Source organism: Crinia signifera, chromosome 4, assembly GCF_055691185.1.
Source record: "Crinia signifera chromosome 4, ASM5569118v1, whole genome shotgun sequence".
In the NCBI taxonomy this organism is placed as follows: Eukaryota; Metazoa; Chordata; class Amphibia; order Anura; family Myobatrachidae; genus Crinia; species Crinia signifera.
Window position 1 is genome coordinate 156,719,089 of NC_139220.1, and position 16,259 is coordinate 156,735,347.

The 16,259-nt window shown below is 42.5% G+C and overlaps 1 protein-coding gene across 10 annotated transcripts in view; it reads right to left on the reverse strand.

The window, feature by feature from the left end:
* Window positions 1-16,259, reverse strand: part of CADPS2 (calcium dependent secretion activator 2) — a 547,338-nt gene that overhangs the window by 215,622 nt on the left and 315,457 nt on the right. For 5 of the 10 annotated variants that reach the window (XM_083182837.1, XM_083182842.1, XM_083182841.1 and 2 more), the window contains exons 16-17: window positions 12,421-12,544; window positions 1,467-1,484 (exon numbers count right to left, since the gene is read on the reverse strand). In XM_083182837.1, coding sequence (XP_083038963.1) covers window positions 1,467-1,484; window positions 12,421-12,544 — 142 coding nt within the window. The remainder of the gene's footprint in view (window positions 1-1,466; window positions 1,485-12,420; window positions 12,545-16,259) is intronic. The other 5 variants (XM_083182844.1, XM_083182843.1, XM_083182846.1 and 2 more) reach the window with 2 other exon arrangements.

Consider the following 16,259-nt stretch of genomic DNA (forward strand, 5'->3'; position numbering starts at 1 on the left):
TCTTACCCGGCTAATTTTGCTGCTGCATGGGGGGGCTGGCTCTCCTACTCCTCCCTGCACCCAGAAGAGGATGTACAGTGCAGGGAGGAGGAGGTCACAGGTGAGGGGGGGGGGTCGGGGCGGTGGTTGGTCGCGTTAGAAGCCCATAGGCGGGGGATTCCTAGAGCATCCCAAAATGCGGTAAAAAAACAAATTTTTTGTTTAGAGAACCTCCCCCGTTATCTGAATCGCTGAACGCGAAGGACCACAGACACTTGACCAGGCTGGTTAGCTACACCTAGCTGAAGCCGTCACATGTAACAGCCTCCATTCTAACTATGCCAGAGAGGCATGGGGGAGGGGGGTTGGTTTGAAAGGCAGCACACTCAACTAATCAAGAGTCAGATTGAGCATAGCAGCAACCACTGTCTCCAGCTGGCTCACACAGTGCCAATGGAAGAGGGCAAGGATGGCCTTAGAGCTTCAAACAGTTCAGTCTTTATGTGGGAGGTTGCTGGAATTTGTTTTTTTTTTCCTGTGAGACACAATGTGTTTGAGGTGGATTATTTTCCTTCGGGGGTCAATGTGTTAGAGCTAAATTTCTATGAGGAAAATTTTGGGGGGGATTTTCCCTAAAGCGGCCAGTGCGTGATTTTGGGGGACAGCCCCCACGCCCCTTACTGACTGGTAGGGTTAGCACATTATAAGTAAAGCATTTCAGTCATAAATATCAACAAACAAGTGTCACGAAAAAAATTAGTAATACATGTTGAGTATCCCTTATCCGAAATGCTCGGGACCACAAGCATTCTGGATAAGGGATTTTTCCGGATTTTGGAATTTTTTTTTTTAAACATACTTACCTGTCCCCTGGTGGTGCCCTGGTGGTTCCTTGGCGCCCATGGCAGGCCTACAGCTTCATCTCCGGCGTCTCCAGCGGTCCCAGGAGTGTATTGCGCGAGTTCCCAGGCGCGCCGGTGACGTCGCACTTGCGCAATGCACTCCTGGGACCACTGGAGACGTCGGAGAGGATGCTGAAGGCCTGCCGTGGACGCCGGGGGACTTGGGAAGTATAAAAAAAAGGGTTAGGGGGGTAAAATAAAATTAAAAAACAATGTTTTTTGGAACAATTCGGATACGGGATGCCCGGATACAGGATACTCAACCTGTATTACGTAATTTACGCTGTGTTATTATTCAACACTGTGTAGTTCAGATTGTACTTAATGGACATTTTTTTTACTAACTATAGAATTCAGTAGAGATCTTACTTACTACCTGAAAATATTACAGTCTAACTGCTGTAATGCAAAGAACTGTACTATGAAACTAACTGCACTTACAACAGTCAAAATAAAAACAGTAGGCATACATCCTTTAACATATAAAGTATTTATAAGAATTAAAAAAATATTATACTAACTTTTAATTATGGCTAATAATGCATACAGGACAGATTTATAACATAAAAACACATGCATTGTCACCTGATTCCTTGTCAGCTGCTATGCAAAGAAGAAAAAACAACCAATCAGAACAAGCATAAATGAAAAGAAAACACTCTAAAAAAAAGTAACTTATGATTAGACACCATGTTACGGTTTTGATTTTGTGACTTGGTTTTGCAAAAACCACCCTCATGTTTGTTTGTTTTTATGATAAAAATAGCTAAAGTAAAATAATAAGTTTTTTTTTACAGTATTAACCCAGCAACATTAATTTCAAATCATTTAAAGTTAATTTTGACACCGCAAAATATGGTTTTCATACAGTTTAGGTCAAAAGTTTGCACCAAGCTGGATGTCAAATCTAAGCAACAGCTAGGGAGACCAATCCAGGTATTCTAGTTAAAAAAAAGCATCCCCTGACCTCTTGGGTCCCTTCTCCCCTATTCATTCACTTGCAAGTTTACTGGCACCATTGTATGGGTTTAGCTCTTTGATAAAGCTCACGGTGGAGCAAAACACGTTAGAGATATCCTACAGACGCTGCCCTCCATACTGACCTGTGGAATGCTGACTATGTGACACACAGAATAAGCAAACCAGCCGCCCTCACCACTAGCAGAAGCCAGAGGTCTGCCCATTGTAACGCACAGTGCTAAGTGCCGGGGACCTTTCATAACCCAAATGAACACAACTCCACTCCCTCCACTAAGTTACAGGAGAGGTCAAATTAAAAGGATCCACACTTGTGAAAAATGACTCCCAGAGTGGAGTCAGAACATGCATTGAGAACAGTCTTACCTGGTATATTACACACTGGGCATATGTGGTTCTATAACGGGACAGCAGCAAATACTTTTTATACATTCATGGAAGTATCCTCCGCCATTGTTACATGTAATTGGTGGGAGAATTTTTTAATGACCCACCTCATGGAATTTTTTCAGCCTAAATGCTTATATTTTATGGCTAAAAGTGAGATCACGTTTTATTATACATATACTACCTAGTTAAATAATTACTGTATATATATATATATATATATATATATATATATATATATATATATATATATATTAAAGATATTATCAGAGTGCACTAACCCATAAATATGGTACCACCCGACAATGACATAATTATTAGAATAAACGTAAAATCACTCTTCATGTGTCCAATGTCAGCACATATTCGAAATAAGATGCAAGATCCATTGCAGAATATAGTAGTTTATGAAGAAAGATAACCAACGTGTTTTGTCAGAATGATTTCATCAGGGGCATAGGAGGACCGCTTGGCTCGCAGTCAGAAACTCTAAATGGGCTTTTCACAGTGTTTTCCCATTCTGAACTTAATATTTAATATTTACCATTACTAAATTGAAGTACAATTAAATGCAGGGATCAAAAAAATGGTGTGGGACTGTCTTTCCTAGAACAGAAAATGGTGGCACAAACACGTTGTAGTTTAACGACCGCATAGAAAAGTAAAAACATTTTTTTCATTAATCAAGAACTAGTTTAGAAGAAATAATTGATTTAGATGTTAATGTGTTTGATTCCCAAAAATGTATTTAATGATGATATTGGTGATGGTATAAATGATCTAACTTTCTTCTTGCATGGCTTTCTCTATCTTGAGATGCTGTAAAATGTTGTTAATTTAATTAGTTTGACTAAGATAATTTATGAGGGAAGTAATTTGCTCACACATAATGCTGTGTACACACAGTGAGATTTAACATTAGTTTTTAACTATATAGTCAAAATCGCACGCAGATCGCACAGTTTTTTTACCTTGCCTCCTGATGCGCGCTCTCGTGACAGCACAAATCGAAACCCAGATAGACAGGTCAGCAATGACTATATAGTGCAAATCTAATGGATTCTATGAGTTGTATGTAAATAGTACAGAGTTATACCCCTTTCACACTGCAGCTCTTAACCGGTATATTGCCGATTTTTTAGCCTTTTAAAACGGTTAGAGCTGCAGTGTGAAAGCACCAGTCTGCATTTACCGGTTACAAATAACCTGTATTTGCAAACGAGTAAAAAGTCCTACATGGTTCAGAGCCGTTTTTATGCATTTTTATTATGTTTGTAATAAACCGCTCATTACGTATGCGCATATGTGATGAGCGGTTCATTGATATGCTCATATGCACTGCGCTCATTAAATATGCACTTATGTAATGAGCGTCTCATTACATATGCACTACGCTGTCTTATAGCTACTGTCTGTCCTGCTTTCACACTGGAAACCTGCTTGAGACCCGGTATTTATGTGCAGTGTGAAGTATATACTACAGATGTTTTTGACAGGGAAGATGGGCTCCTCTCAGCTCAGGGCCCCATAACACCTACACTGTGAAAAGTGACACCTGTTCCTAAAGAGGAACTACTAATTCTATAAGAAAGACCTTTGCTGCCCAATGCAACAAAGTACAAAAACTTCTAGAATGGTAGATTTCTAGTGCTGGGAATGTTTTGTTTTGGCAGTAAACTTACTCTTGATTGAGGTTACTAGTCTTAAGGCCTGTCTGACGTCCTGGCGAAAGTTTATGCTTATGCAATTCTCAAAAGTTTTGTAAATGTTTTTCATTTAATTGACCCTTATAGGCCTTTAACCCCTTCGGTGGTATGGCCAAAAATTTCTCGGGCTGAGCTGTGCTTTTTTGTGCATGCCACTGTAAAGAAAGTGGTGCCTCCAGCGGGCTATCTCTGGCACACAACCACCCCCCCTGTCATTGATCGCCACCCTCCCCAGGTTGTAGTTCCTCCCTGTCACCACCCCCATCATGATCCTCCCCGTCGATGAACGGGGAGGATCAGGGCCGTTCAGGCATCCAAACACAGGAATGTCCGAACAGAGAAATGGCTGAGCGCTCCCAAGTCCCCCCATTCGGCCCTGAACTTTTCCAATAGGCCGCAAACAGCTGAAGCCAGCATAAGTAGCCCAAGCAGAGCAGGACAAACCTGCCTTGGTTTATTGTGTTGTATTCAATGCTGTCGAGAGGTGGGGGGAGTGGGTACGTTTTACCGGGGCCTGGATCTGTTGGCGCAGCAGCTTGAGCTGTACGTGACTGTCCACAGGGCGGGACCTGATTTCAATGCTGTCTGAATGGATGCTGCCGAGCAGTGGGTGAGAGGCGGGCGCTGCTCACCTGCCTCTGTGTCCTGACTGGGGCCGTGCGGCTGCTGCTCAGCTGAGTAATAAATGTGTCCCTGCCACTATACTGCTGCTGAGACTTCCAGGCCAGCCAAGCCATGCTGCTGCTGGGTGAATGGGGGGGGTTAGGATGTTGCTGCTGTGTGAATGAAGGAGAGGGGGGGGTTAGGATGCTGCTGCTGGGTGAATGAGGGGGGGGGTCAGGATACTGCTACTGGATGAGGGTGCACAGTTAGGACGCTGCTGCTTGGTTAGGGGGTACAGTTAGGTTGGGAAGGGGACAAGAGGCTGCGGTACTTCTGTACTTTCACGGCGCCACTAGATAGGACAGATAGGATATCGCGGTCATCGCGGGCATTGAATGCACTAAAAAATCGGGTGCGACGCGATGCCCGCGATTTCCCATAGGGACCAATGTTAAATTTCTCAATTGACCCGATTTTTCTGTTCAATGCCTCAATTGACACGATTTTTCCATAGGAATCAATGTTAAATGGCCCACAGAGGCCAAATAGCCACCCTGAAGTGTGAAATGGCCCCCACAATTGTTAACACCACCCCACGATCAACGTGAACCCGAAGCGTGGCGAGCGCAGCGAGCCCGCGAGGGGCGGCGGTACGCGTCCTACGACCTTTTCATACCCCCACTATCCACGTCGGCGTGGAGTTGAGAATAGAATAGTGTGGCGAGCGCAGCGAGCCACCGAGCCCGAAGCGTGGCGAGCGGACGAGGATACCTGTGAAGCCCGCGAAGGGACGCGTTTACCTGTGAAGGTATCCGCGTCCCCTCGCGGGGCTCGCTGCGCTCGCCACGCTTCGGGCTCGGTGGCTCGCTGCGCTCGCCACACTATTCTATTCTCAACTCCACGCCGACGTGGATAGTGGGGGTATGAAAAGGTCGTAGGACGCGTACCGCTGCGCTCGCCACGCTTCGGGTTCACGTTGATCGTGGGGTGGCGTTAACAATTGTGGGGGCCATTTCACACTTGAGGGTGCCTATTTGGCCTCTGTGGGCCATTTAACATTGATTCCTATGGAAAAATCGTGTCAATTGAGGCATTAAACAGTAAAATCGGGTCAATTGAGAAATTTAACATTGTTCACTATGGGAAATCGCGGGCATCGCGTCGCACCCGATTTTTAGTGCATTCAATGGCCGCGATGCCCGCGATTTCTAGTGGCGCCGTGAAAGTAAAGAAGTACCGAGGCTGCTGATGGATGCACCCCTGATGTTTGGTATAACATGTAATGGGCATTACGGTTAGTGGTGTATATAATGGGCATTATGGCGTCTGAAACAATATGCAATAGGTATTACGGTGTGTAGCATAACGTGTAATGGGCATTATGACATGTGGCATAATATGTAATGGGTGTGTGACATTTGTAATAGGCATTACGGTTTACATTTTTGGTGTGCGCCTTCGGTGCGCATTGGCCCTATTTTTAGTTTGTCTGACATGTAAACTTTCTACCTGGCTTCTAGATTTAAAGCAAATTTTTTGAGCCCTGCTGTAAGCCATAATCATAAAAATTATAACAAATAAAGGTTCAAAATATCTCAATTTGCATGTAATAAGTCTATATAATATAAATATATTCGTTTCACCTTTTAATTTGAATTACTTAAATAAATTAACTTTTACAAAATATTCTAATCTTTCGAGTTTCACATCTACTACTCTAGCACTAGTGCTCCTTACACATTGTGCCACAAAAAATGAGCCAAAATCGACATTCTGCCACAGGGAATGATCCAAAATTTACATTATGCCACAAGGAATGAGCCATAATTCACATGCCATGAGTAAAAATTCATGTTGTGCAAAACAGAATGAGCCAAAATTCAGGGACAGGGAAAGCGAGAGCGGGAAGATTTACAGCGGGGACACAGGGACTGGGAGGGTGACGGTAGGGAGAATTACAGCAGGAACACAGGGTAGGGAGGACACACAGAACAGAGGCCATTTGTAGGCTAAAGCACTCACTACTTTTCAAGTATACAAGGGCTCCAGCAGGAGGGGGCGCACCACCCGGCGGGGATACAGCGGCAGGATGGGAACCAGCAGCACAATAAAGAGAGTCAGGCCACCAAGTGAGGATAACGCAGCAGTGTGAAAGGAGCAGAGTCACCTGGCACGGATGCAGTGGCCACGGGACAGGAGACATGGGACCAGCAGCACCGATTAATGGAGGGGAGAGGAGGGGACTAGCAGCACACTGTATCCATAGAGCAACCTTTTGTAAGTGCATCAGGCTGGCCACTCTCTCCTGCCACCTGCTGCACAGGGCTGCTACTGAATAGTGTAAATTGGATCATTGGTGAAGTGCCCTCTTGGATCATTGGTGAAGTGCCAGTATGCCATATGGCCACATTCCGTCCCACCATGGAAGCAGATGCTTACACCTGCGTATGCTGTGATCGCAGTAGTTTGCCTGTATCTGCAGTCCACATCCCTGCAAGTGCAGTAAACAACTGGTTCAGGTGGCACTAGGGCTGGTGAGACGGAATCTGGACCGGTACTCTGGAATCCAAACCACTGCTGAATATCACTTAAAATGCAGATGAGAGAAGTTAAGCTAAAATGCCATTTTCTGCATACCCAAAGTTATAGTTTGGCCTAGGCTATGAATGAAGCAATACAATAGAGGGAGATCTACTGTCATAGTATCTTGAATCACACACACACACTTTTTTTCCTAATAAAATGTCCCTTTATGAATTACTCCCTCACCATTCCAATAAAAAAATTGCAGGTGGCCCTACCAGTAGATGCAACAGGCAATTCCCATTCCAGTCACTACTTCACATCACGTTGTAATTTAAATAACTTTTCTCAAAACAAGCTAAATGGTGATATTATCTGTTAAAGAGTATAGAAAAAGCTCTTAACAGAAAACCACTTCCTACAGAGATCACATCTCTAGTTTGTGTTTTACTCAGACAGCATCCATCTCCTGAATGCATTATCGTCATTATAGTCTGCAGCAGTGCGTGGGACTGCAATCCAAGCCTAGTGTGCCATGTTATAACAGTAAATGGACTTAAAACATATAACTTCAATGCACATCACTATAAATAAATATACTATTTTGTATTATTCAAATATAGAGGGAGATATGCATTTTTATGTAGTCTATTATTTAAAGAGCCATGAGATACTATAGTTTATCAGACATCATTGTTATTTAGGATACTCTTTAAAATATATTCATAAACACAAAATATTATGGTAAATTAGGATAAACCAGCCACTAAGGAATTCCCCTGCAACACCTGTGACATAATAATGGTTTCCATAGTGATGCAATGGTCTTTTTGCTCTACTTAATTACTCTACTTTCATTTATTTCTGCTTCACACAGTGCGACCAAGTAAAATCTACTAAACGAACACATGACAATGAAATTTGTGTACATTATGCCAACTATAATCAGTTAAGGGAACAGATGCTGGACGAAAGCATTCAACACTTTACTTATATTCTAAATTATTCCAATAATAATATAAACTACTGAAAAGCATGTACCTTAATATATTTTAGTTATAATAGAAGAGAAAAAATATTCCTGGTCTCCAGGGTCCCCTTTACTCACTCTCCACTGACAATACGGTCCTCTCCTTTGTTCTTCCAGTCAGCTATCAGGTGTCATGCTTACCTTCCGGAATAGTAACACATTCTAGCAATAATTTCACTATTTCATTGTATGGGCAACACCACAACTTTTTTGGAGCTTCAGTAAATCAACCACTGCCTCTGCTTTACTGACGCCACACGAATTCTGCTTCTCGCGCTGAAGCAACAAGTCCAAAACAAGATCATTTTTCACGTTAGAAACAAAAAAAATTCTCATTGCCTCCAGTAGTTCTCTCTTCTCCCCTCGGGACACCTTTTCAGTCACATCTCCCCACTTCTGGCTTACCTATCTGCTTGTTTCTACACTGGCTGCATGTGTCTTACAGAATCCAGGTGAAACTCCTTATCCTCACCTATAAAGCTGTCTTCTTCCTGCCTTCTCTGCTCTGCCAAACACCACAACCACAGCGGCACCGTCCATTTTCAATTCCCTTTTTAAAAGATCTCTGCTATGCTGCTCTACAAATGTTGAACTCACTATGCCCAGACAATTAATAAGTCCCCAACTGCACGCTAAAATATTTCAAAGGGAGATTCAAGCTGTCATTCCCAACTAGAACTCATTAGACAGTCAGCAGTAAGATGGAAACATAGATAGGGTTTCTTTAAAAAGACAAATAACATCATCCAAAACTGACCATTTTCTTCTGAGTTGCTTTGAAGTAAAATAGCAGCATGTTTCTTTTGGGGGCACCATTCACTAGAAACACTGGAGTATACAATGGCTGCAATGGTCCACATCTAAATCCTCATTAACTCCTACAGCTTGGCCACTCTAGTAAGCACCTCACCAGTGACTTCAAACTAAAAGAATAAAGGCACCCATACACGCTGCGATTATTGCATGCGTTTTGGGCTGTATCACATCGTGTTTTGGGCTATATCCCCATTTACCCAGATGTGTTTGAATACCGGTATTAGTAATTAGTTTTTTTTATTCTTTGATTTGATGGTTTTTAGATAAGTATCCCCCACTGGAGATGGTTTTATGTTTATCAATTATAAAGTGTGCTTTATCATATTACTACGTTATATATCCTGTATGACCGATCTGATTTTATACAGTAGACCACTTAATGCACTTTGATATTGAAATTCATTCTATACAGTATATGAAATTTCCTAATGAGATCAATAAAGTTAAGAATAGTTATTAAAACTACTTGTATATGGTCATTACTGCACTAGTCTGTGATAGAGATTGAGCGCGAAGTGACACCTTTGGTGTGTTCTCCCTTCATAAACGTCTCCTTAAGGTATCTGTAGTGTACCTTATTATACTTTGCAGCTTAGCCTCTCTAGTAAATCCACAGCCATATTTTACTGTACCTTACACATGCATGGCTTAATCTTTGAGACAAGCATATGCTAGTGGCAAGAATACCCAGGCAGTTCACGAGATCTTCATCCAAAATAAAATCTAATTTTGGGTGGTACTAATCCCTAAGCAGATGGTATTATGGTGTTTTATGCAATATTGCCTGCACTTTCCACTTAATGGGCTAATTTCTTACCAAAATCTGCTCAGTAAATGTTCTTTTTAAATATTTACAATGTATTTTTTAAATATATGTATATTTTATTGAAAAAAATAAGTCTATGGAGTGTCTAAAAAAACTGTTTCCATGTACCCTTATTGCAACAGTTCTCAAAATATTGGTCCTGACATCAAAGCATGTGGTCATGAATCCATGTTGCTGACTGTCGGACTACTGACTTCTCTGATCTCTCAGTCAGTGTCTGAAAAATCAGTTCAATTGTATGTTACAGTACTGCAGACTGTTTGCATCACTATCTTAGAGATCCAAGGAGTCATTAGGTATATCACTGCCCCCCAACCCCAGTGCTCTGCCTCTCTAATCCCGCCCAGCAGCAGCTGGTACCATCTCTGCCACAAGCAGGCTGCACTCCTGGATCCCTCATCTACATGCAAATATCCATAGGGGGCACATGGTGAGCAGCAAGTGTGCACCCTTGTTTTGGGACATCTGAACTGTAGGAAACTTACAGATGAAAAAAGGCAGGCTGAGAAGATTTTCTTTTAAGTAAGGGTAGCATGGAGGAGTCAGCCGCGAACAGCTTGGTGGGTCATCTGTGGGCACCGTGGTAATATGGGGGGTCCGGGAAGCAGCAGCATGGGAGTAAGGAAGGAAACACTGAGCACAGACTTTATGGGATGTGTATGTAAATGGGGGGGGGGGGGGGGGGAGGAGCACAATGTGTAGGATGAGGCTGAGGACATGGGAAAACTCATTACATAATCAACCACTGCCTCTCCTTAGTCACCCTCTGCCAACCACTGCCTCCCTCTTCCATCACCCACTGTCTCCCAGTCAGTCTTTGTCATCCCATGTTAACTACTGCCACACTTTGCCATCCTCCTGAAAACTTTTGCCTCCTCTGCCACCCCCTGCCTCTAATCATCCTCTACCACTGCCTGTCATCCTCTGCCTTTCCCATTACCCACTGCAATCCTTTTCACCCTCCGGCACTCCCTGTCATACACTGTAGCTTGATGCAGCCCCTAGGTCAACCTCTCTTCTGTCTACCTCTGATAGCCTCATCACCCACTGTTCCCCCATACCCCATCTTCCTCCTATGCCTCTCCCAAGTCACCCTTTGGCTCCCTCTGCCAAATCAACCTTTACAACCCATCACCCTCTTCCATCATCACCCACTGCTACTCCCTAGTCAGCTGCCATTTCTATGCCTCCCCTATCCATCCACTGCCTCAACCTCTAACACTGCCACCCTGTCTCTCCCTGACATTCACTGCCTGCCCAGTTTCCCATTGTTACAAAAGAATATACTGACAGTTTTTTCAGGTGCTCTTCACTCCCAATTGGTTTATCCAGTACAGTTTCTAATGACGTCTCTCAATGTGCATACAAGAGAAAGAAACCATACATGGTGTGTTACCCTAATTTCATATGGACAAAACATATGAAGTCCCCAAGTGGGGAACCGTACCCTCTGTTATTACACCCCACTCCATCCAAGGTTACAAATTCTTAAATTGGATATTAACCATATTAGCCATTTAATCCAAAATAGCACCTGCAATCCTGTGGCATTACCACTTATTCTCATGCGCCCCAGAGTGCACGGCATTGAGAGGTACAATTGTGTCAGTAGTTTAGGTGGTTAAATCACTGCCAGAGATTAATTGTCTTTGGTCAGTCAGGGTACATGGCAGGATGGGACAGTCGCATGGGATGTCAGCAAAAGCCCAGTTGTCTTTGGTCACATTCAATGCGAGCATTCGATGCCAGTTGTGGATATATATATAAAAAAAACCACAACTACTCTTTAAATTAAATAATATATTAGCCATTGCTATAGAATAGATGTACAGTAATTATATGTTATAGCAAGTGTTACTATAAGGAAATTAAAATAATAAACAATAGCATTCTAATACCTGGTTTGTGACTTAATTACGCAACATTGCATAGCTTTGTCATAATAACAAGCTGCTAGCCAAATACATGTACATTAAAATACACCAAACACATAGAAGTAATTTACAGACATGGGGGGGGGGGGGGTATTCAGTTTAACTACGCTATTCCCAACGGTGGAAATTGTGGCTGGACTCTATTCAATGCAGTCTTTCCCGACAGCATTGAACAGGGATCTTGGCAGAAAGGGCCCATTCTTCCAAGAACGGCCATGGATTGTCGAGCTCCCAGCCGCACCTCGACATTCCATGGCCGTATCTCTTGGCCACACACCTTTTTCAGTGTTTGTTAGGCGGGACATTGAATCCTGACTGCTGATTTCTCGTTGAGCCAGCCGAGAATGGGAAGGGTCACGGCTGTCAGGCCAGCCCGACAGTCATGACCCGGGATTGAATATCCCCCTAAATATAGCATGGCACAATACATTTATTTCAGTATAATTGCATAATGTATTTGTTACACATTGCCCATGACCAAACAAGCCATATAAATGTCTATTTGCTCTGATTGTTTTACACACATTACACTTTGAATGCACAAATACAATACCGTAAGAACTCATAAATGTACTTCTTACTAGGCCATTCGACTTATTTTACAATGAACCACTGTAATGCATTAAATATATTTTTAATAGGATTTTAATTTGATACCCATAAATCCAGAAGCAAAGTCATTTTCTATGCTGCCTGGTTGAACTAATTAATTATTTATATATAATAATTTACCAACCTTCAATTTTGGCATATTCTGTAAGTCTGGTATAATTTATCAAAGCAGCTTTCTCAAGGCACCTTCGTATAACTTTCTTCACTTCTTCAGCAGGTATAGGAGTCCCAATATCTTTCATCAATACCTGAAGTATAAAAGACATGTATTCTTCAGGGTGCATAAAAACACGCATTCTCACGGCCAAAGCTAATGTATTTATGCAGTTTATTCATTGAACGGTTTCTGAATAGAGATGAAATCTATTGTAATGTAAAACCTACTCTACATGCTACTTAAACATTCTGATTGAATTATTAGATAATTCAACCAGCTACTTCTCTTGTGTAAAATTATGCAATTTATAATACAGATTATTCATTCTCTTTAATGTTGAAGGGTTCATAATCTACCAATAGCTTTCACACACAAAGATCGTATTAAAAGTCTACTGTAATGCAAATAATTATTACAGATCCTGTTTGGAAATAGTATGCTTTTTATGATTATGATAAAGAATCAAAATGTAAAAGAACAAGCATTTGATAATGTAGAGTTTAAGATATTAAATTATATTATGGTAACTTGTCTACAGGACTAACCATACATGTAACACAATGTGTTGGTTTATCACATGACATTGCGTTTTGCACAAGCGAGCACAGCACCATGTGTGGAAATCTACAAATTAACACCAAGAAAACTAATGTCGGCCTTTTCATGTGTTGACCATTTCAATGCTGACCTGCATAGACCTTTTTTTGGTCAACTTTGTGCCTGTTGATCTAGAGTCGGGCAGACTTTTATGACTGGGGATCTACTTTTTGTTTACTTTCTTAGTGGTGATCTACTAGCATCATAACACTGAAACCGGTACTCTTTACTTATCATGGCGCCCATCGCGGGCATTGAATGCACTAAAAAATCGGGTGCGACGCGACCGACGCGATGCCCGCAATTTCCCATAGGGAACAATGTTAAATGTCTCAATTGACCCGATTTTCCTGTTCAATGCCTCAATTGACCCGATTTTCCTGTTCAATGCCTCAATTGACCCGATTTTTCCATAGGAAACAATGTTAAATGTCCCACAGAGGCCAAATAGGCACCCTGAAGTGTTAGATGGCCCCCACAATTGTTAACGCCACCCCACGATCAACGTGAACCCGAAGCGTGGCGAGCGCAGCGAGCCCGCGAGGGGCGGCGGTACGCGTCCTACGACCTTTTCATACCCCCACTATCCATGTCGGCGTGGAGTTGAGAATAGAATAGTGTGGCGAGCGCAGCGAGCCACCGAGCACGAAGCGTGGCGAGCGTAGCGAGCCCCGCGAGGGGACGCGGATACCTGTGAAGCCCGCGAAGGGATGCGTTTACCTGTGAAGGTATCCGCGTGCGCTCGCCACGCTTCGGGCTCGGTGGCTCGCTGCGCTCGCCACACTATTCTATTCTCAACTCCACGCCGACGTGGATAGTGGGGGTATGAAAAGGTCGTAGGACGCCATTTCACACTTCAGGGTGGCTATTTGGCCTCTGTGGGCCATTTAACATTGTTTCCTATGGAAAAATCGGGTCAATTGAGGCATTGAACATGAAAATCGGGTCAATTGAGACATTTAACATTGTTCCCTATGGGAAATCGCGGGCATCGCGTCGGTCGCGTCGCACCCGATTTTTAGTGTATTCAATGCCCGCAATTTTTTTACCTGCGATACCCACGATCAAAATCGTGGGCGCCGTGCTAGGTAAAGAGTACCCTGAAACCTAATGCAAAATATACTGATGATATCACTTGCTATGCTTGGAATAATCAAGGCGGCATTTACTCATTCCTAACCATAGACAGGAATCCAAGTGCTCAAAATAGCCTTAATAATAATGAACACAAACCGTACATTTTTCCTGGGCAGTGATGTTCTGCGAGGCTGGATCCACAAAATGCTATCACAGGTGTCCACTTTACTGATGTTTGTGCAGTTGAGCAATGTTTTACTACTAGGGATGCAAAAAGACCTTTCTGGACATGAATGGATTTAAATATATGATGGTAGACAAAGCTGTATGCAGGATTCCTGCCATTAGTGGTGGCCACTGCGTATCATGGATTATACTTTTAGAAGGGTGGCGGATACAAATTTTTGTTTTAAGAATAAAATAGCTGAACACAACATATAGCTATGAATATGGACACAAATTGCAACTAATTGCAAACACAAAATAATCAATGGACCACTGGAGCTGGGCTTCTGAGACCCTAGAAGTTATCACAGTTTTGCTTTTGTTAAGTTTGTTGTGATCTACTGGTGGATGCTCCATGAGCTACCAGTAGACAGTGATCTACCTTTTGGCCAGGTCTGATCTAGTCTACTTTTTTTATACACCCATCCTGAAACTCAAGTGAAATTAATAGGTAAAATACATAATTGATTGCCTTTTCTAATGTCAATGTTCTACATGAAAAACACAAATGCAGAAAGTATTAAGGGGACACCTAGCATGTTGTGATTGCACCTAGCTGTTAGCTCAAGAATTATTTTGGTTTTAAGAGGCACAGTACTTGGTGGATTCCTTATCCACATTGCAAAATGATAATTTAGAACATTAAGTTGTTGCTATTGGTATGAAATGTATTTAACTCCATAATGAATAAAAAAAAAGTCAATGTGGCACTTTCAAAATCCTTAGTCAACAGAAAACTGGGTACACCATAGGCAAGACACTAAGTGGACAAATTATTATAACCACTTGACACTTATACGCAGATCGGACATAACTTCATGTTGTTGCCGCTAGAGGGCAAGATATAGTAGCTATAAAAAGGGAATGCAGGACAAGTGAAGCATCAATAGCACTGTGTTGCTTGGGAAGAAGTTGGCAAAAAATGTGATTTCACTGAGTTGGAACGTGGGATGATTGTAGGCAATCGAAACGTCAGAACCAGTATCAGCAAAACGGCTGCACTTATGAAGTGTTCGAGAGCAGCCGATATTAATGTTTACAGAGTGGACTACCAAGCAAAAAACCAGGTCTCAAAGTCAGGCTTGTGGTCGTCACAGACTACTGAATGCTCTATCTCAGTGGTTCCCAACCCTGGTCCTCAAGTATCCCCAACAGTGCATGTTTTGCAGGTCCAGGTCTCCATACAGATTCACAAGTGCTGTAATTAGCTCCACCTGTGGATCTTTTCAAATGTGCCTGAATAATGAGTGCACCTGCCGGGTGACCTGGAAAACGTGCACTGTTGGGGGTACTTGAGGACCAGGGTTGGGAACCACTGCTCTATCTGAAAGGAGACTTGACAGATTTGGTCCAGTCCAACGGAAGAGCAACAGAACGTCAAATTGCGGAGAATCACATGCATACTTTGGAGCAGAGAAGGGAAAGGGGGGACATGATAGAAACTTTTAAATATATCAAGGGCTTTAAAAAGGTACAGGTGGGAGACATTCTTCACAGGAAGAGGAGCAGCAGAACACGAGGACATGCACTGAAACTAGAGGGAGGAAGATTCAGTAGACATTTGAGGAAGAATTACTTCACAGAAAGAGTAGTAGATAAGTGGAATAGCCTCCCACCAGAGGTGGCAGAGGCAAATACAGTAGTACAATTTAAACATGCTTGGGATAAGCACATTGATATCCTTACAAAAAATAAGGATCAAATATTGTTTGAGGTAACGTGTTTAAAAAAGGCAGACTAGATGAGCCAACTGGTTCTCATCTGCCGTCAAATTCTATGTTTCTTTGTTTCTAATCTTAATCAAGGAGCAACTGCGAAGGTCTCTGAACGAACTGTTCCCCGCACACTACACCGTATAGGCTATGGAAGCAGACAACCTGTTCAAAAGCCTCTACTGTCTGTCTTGA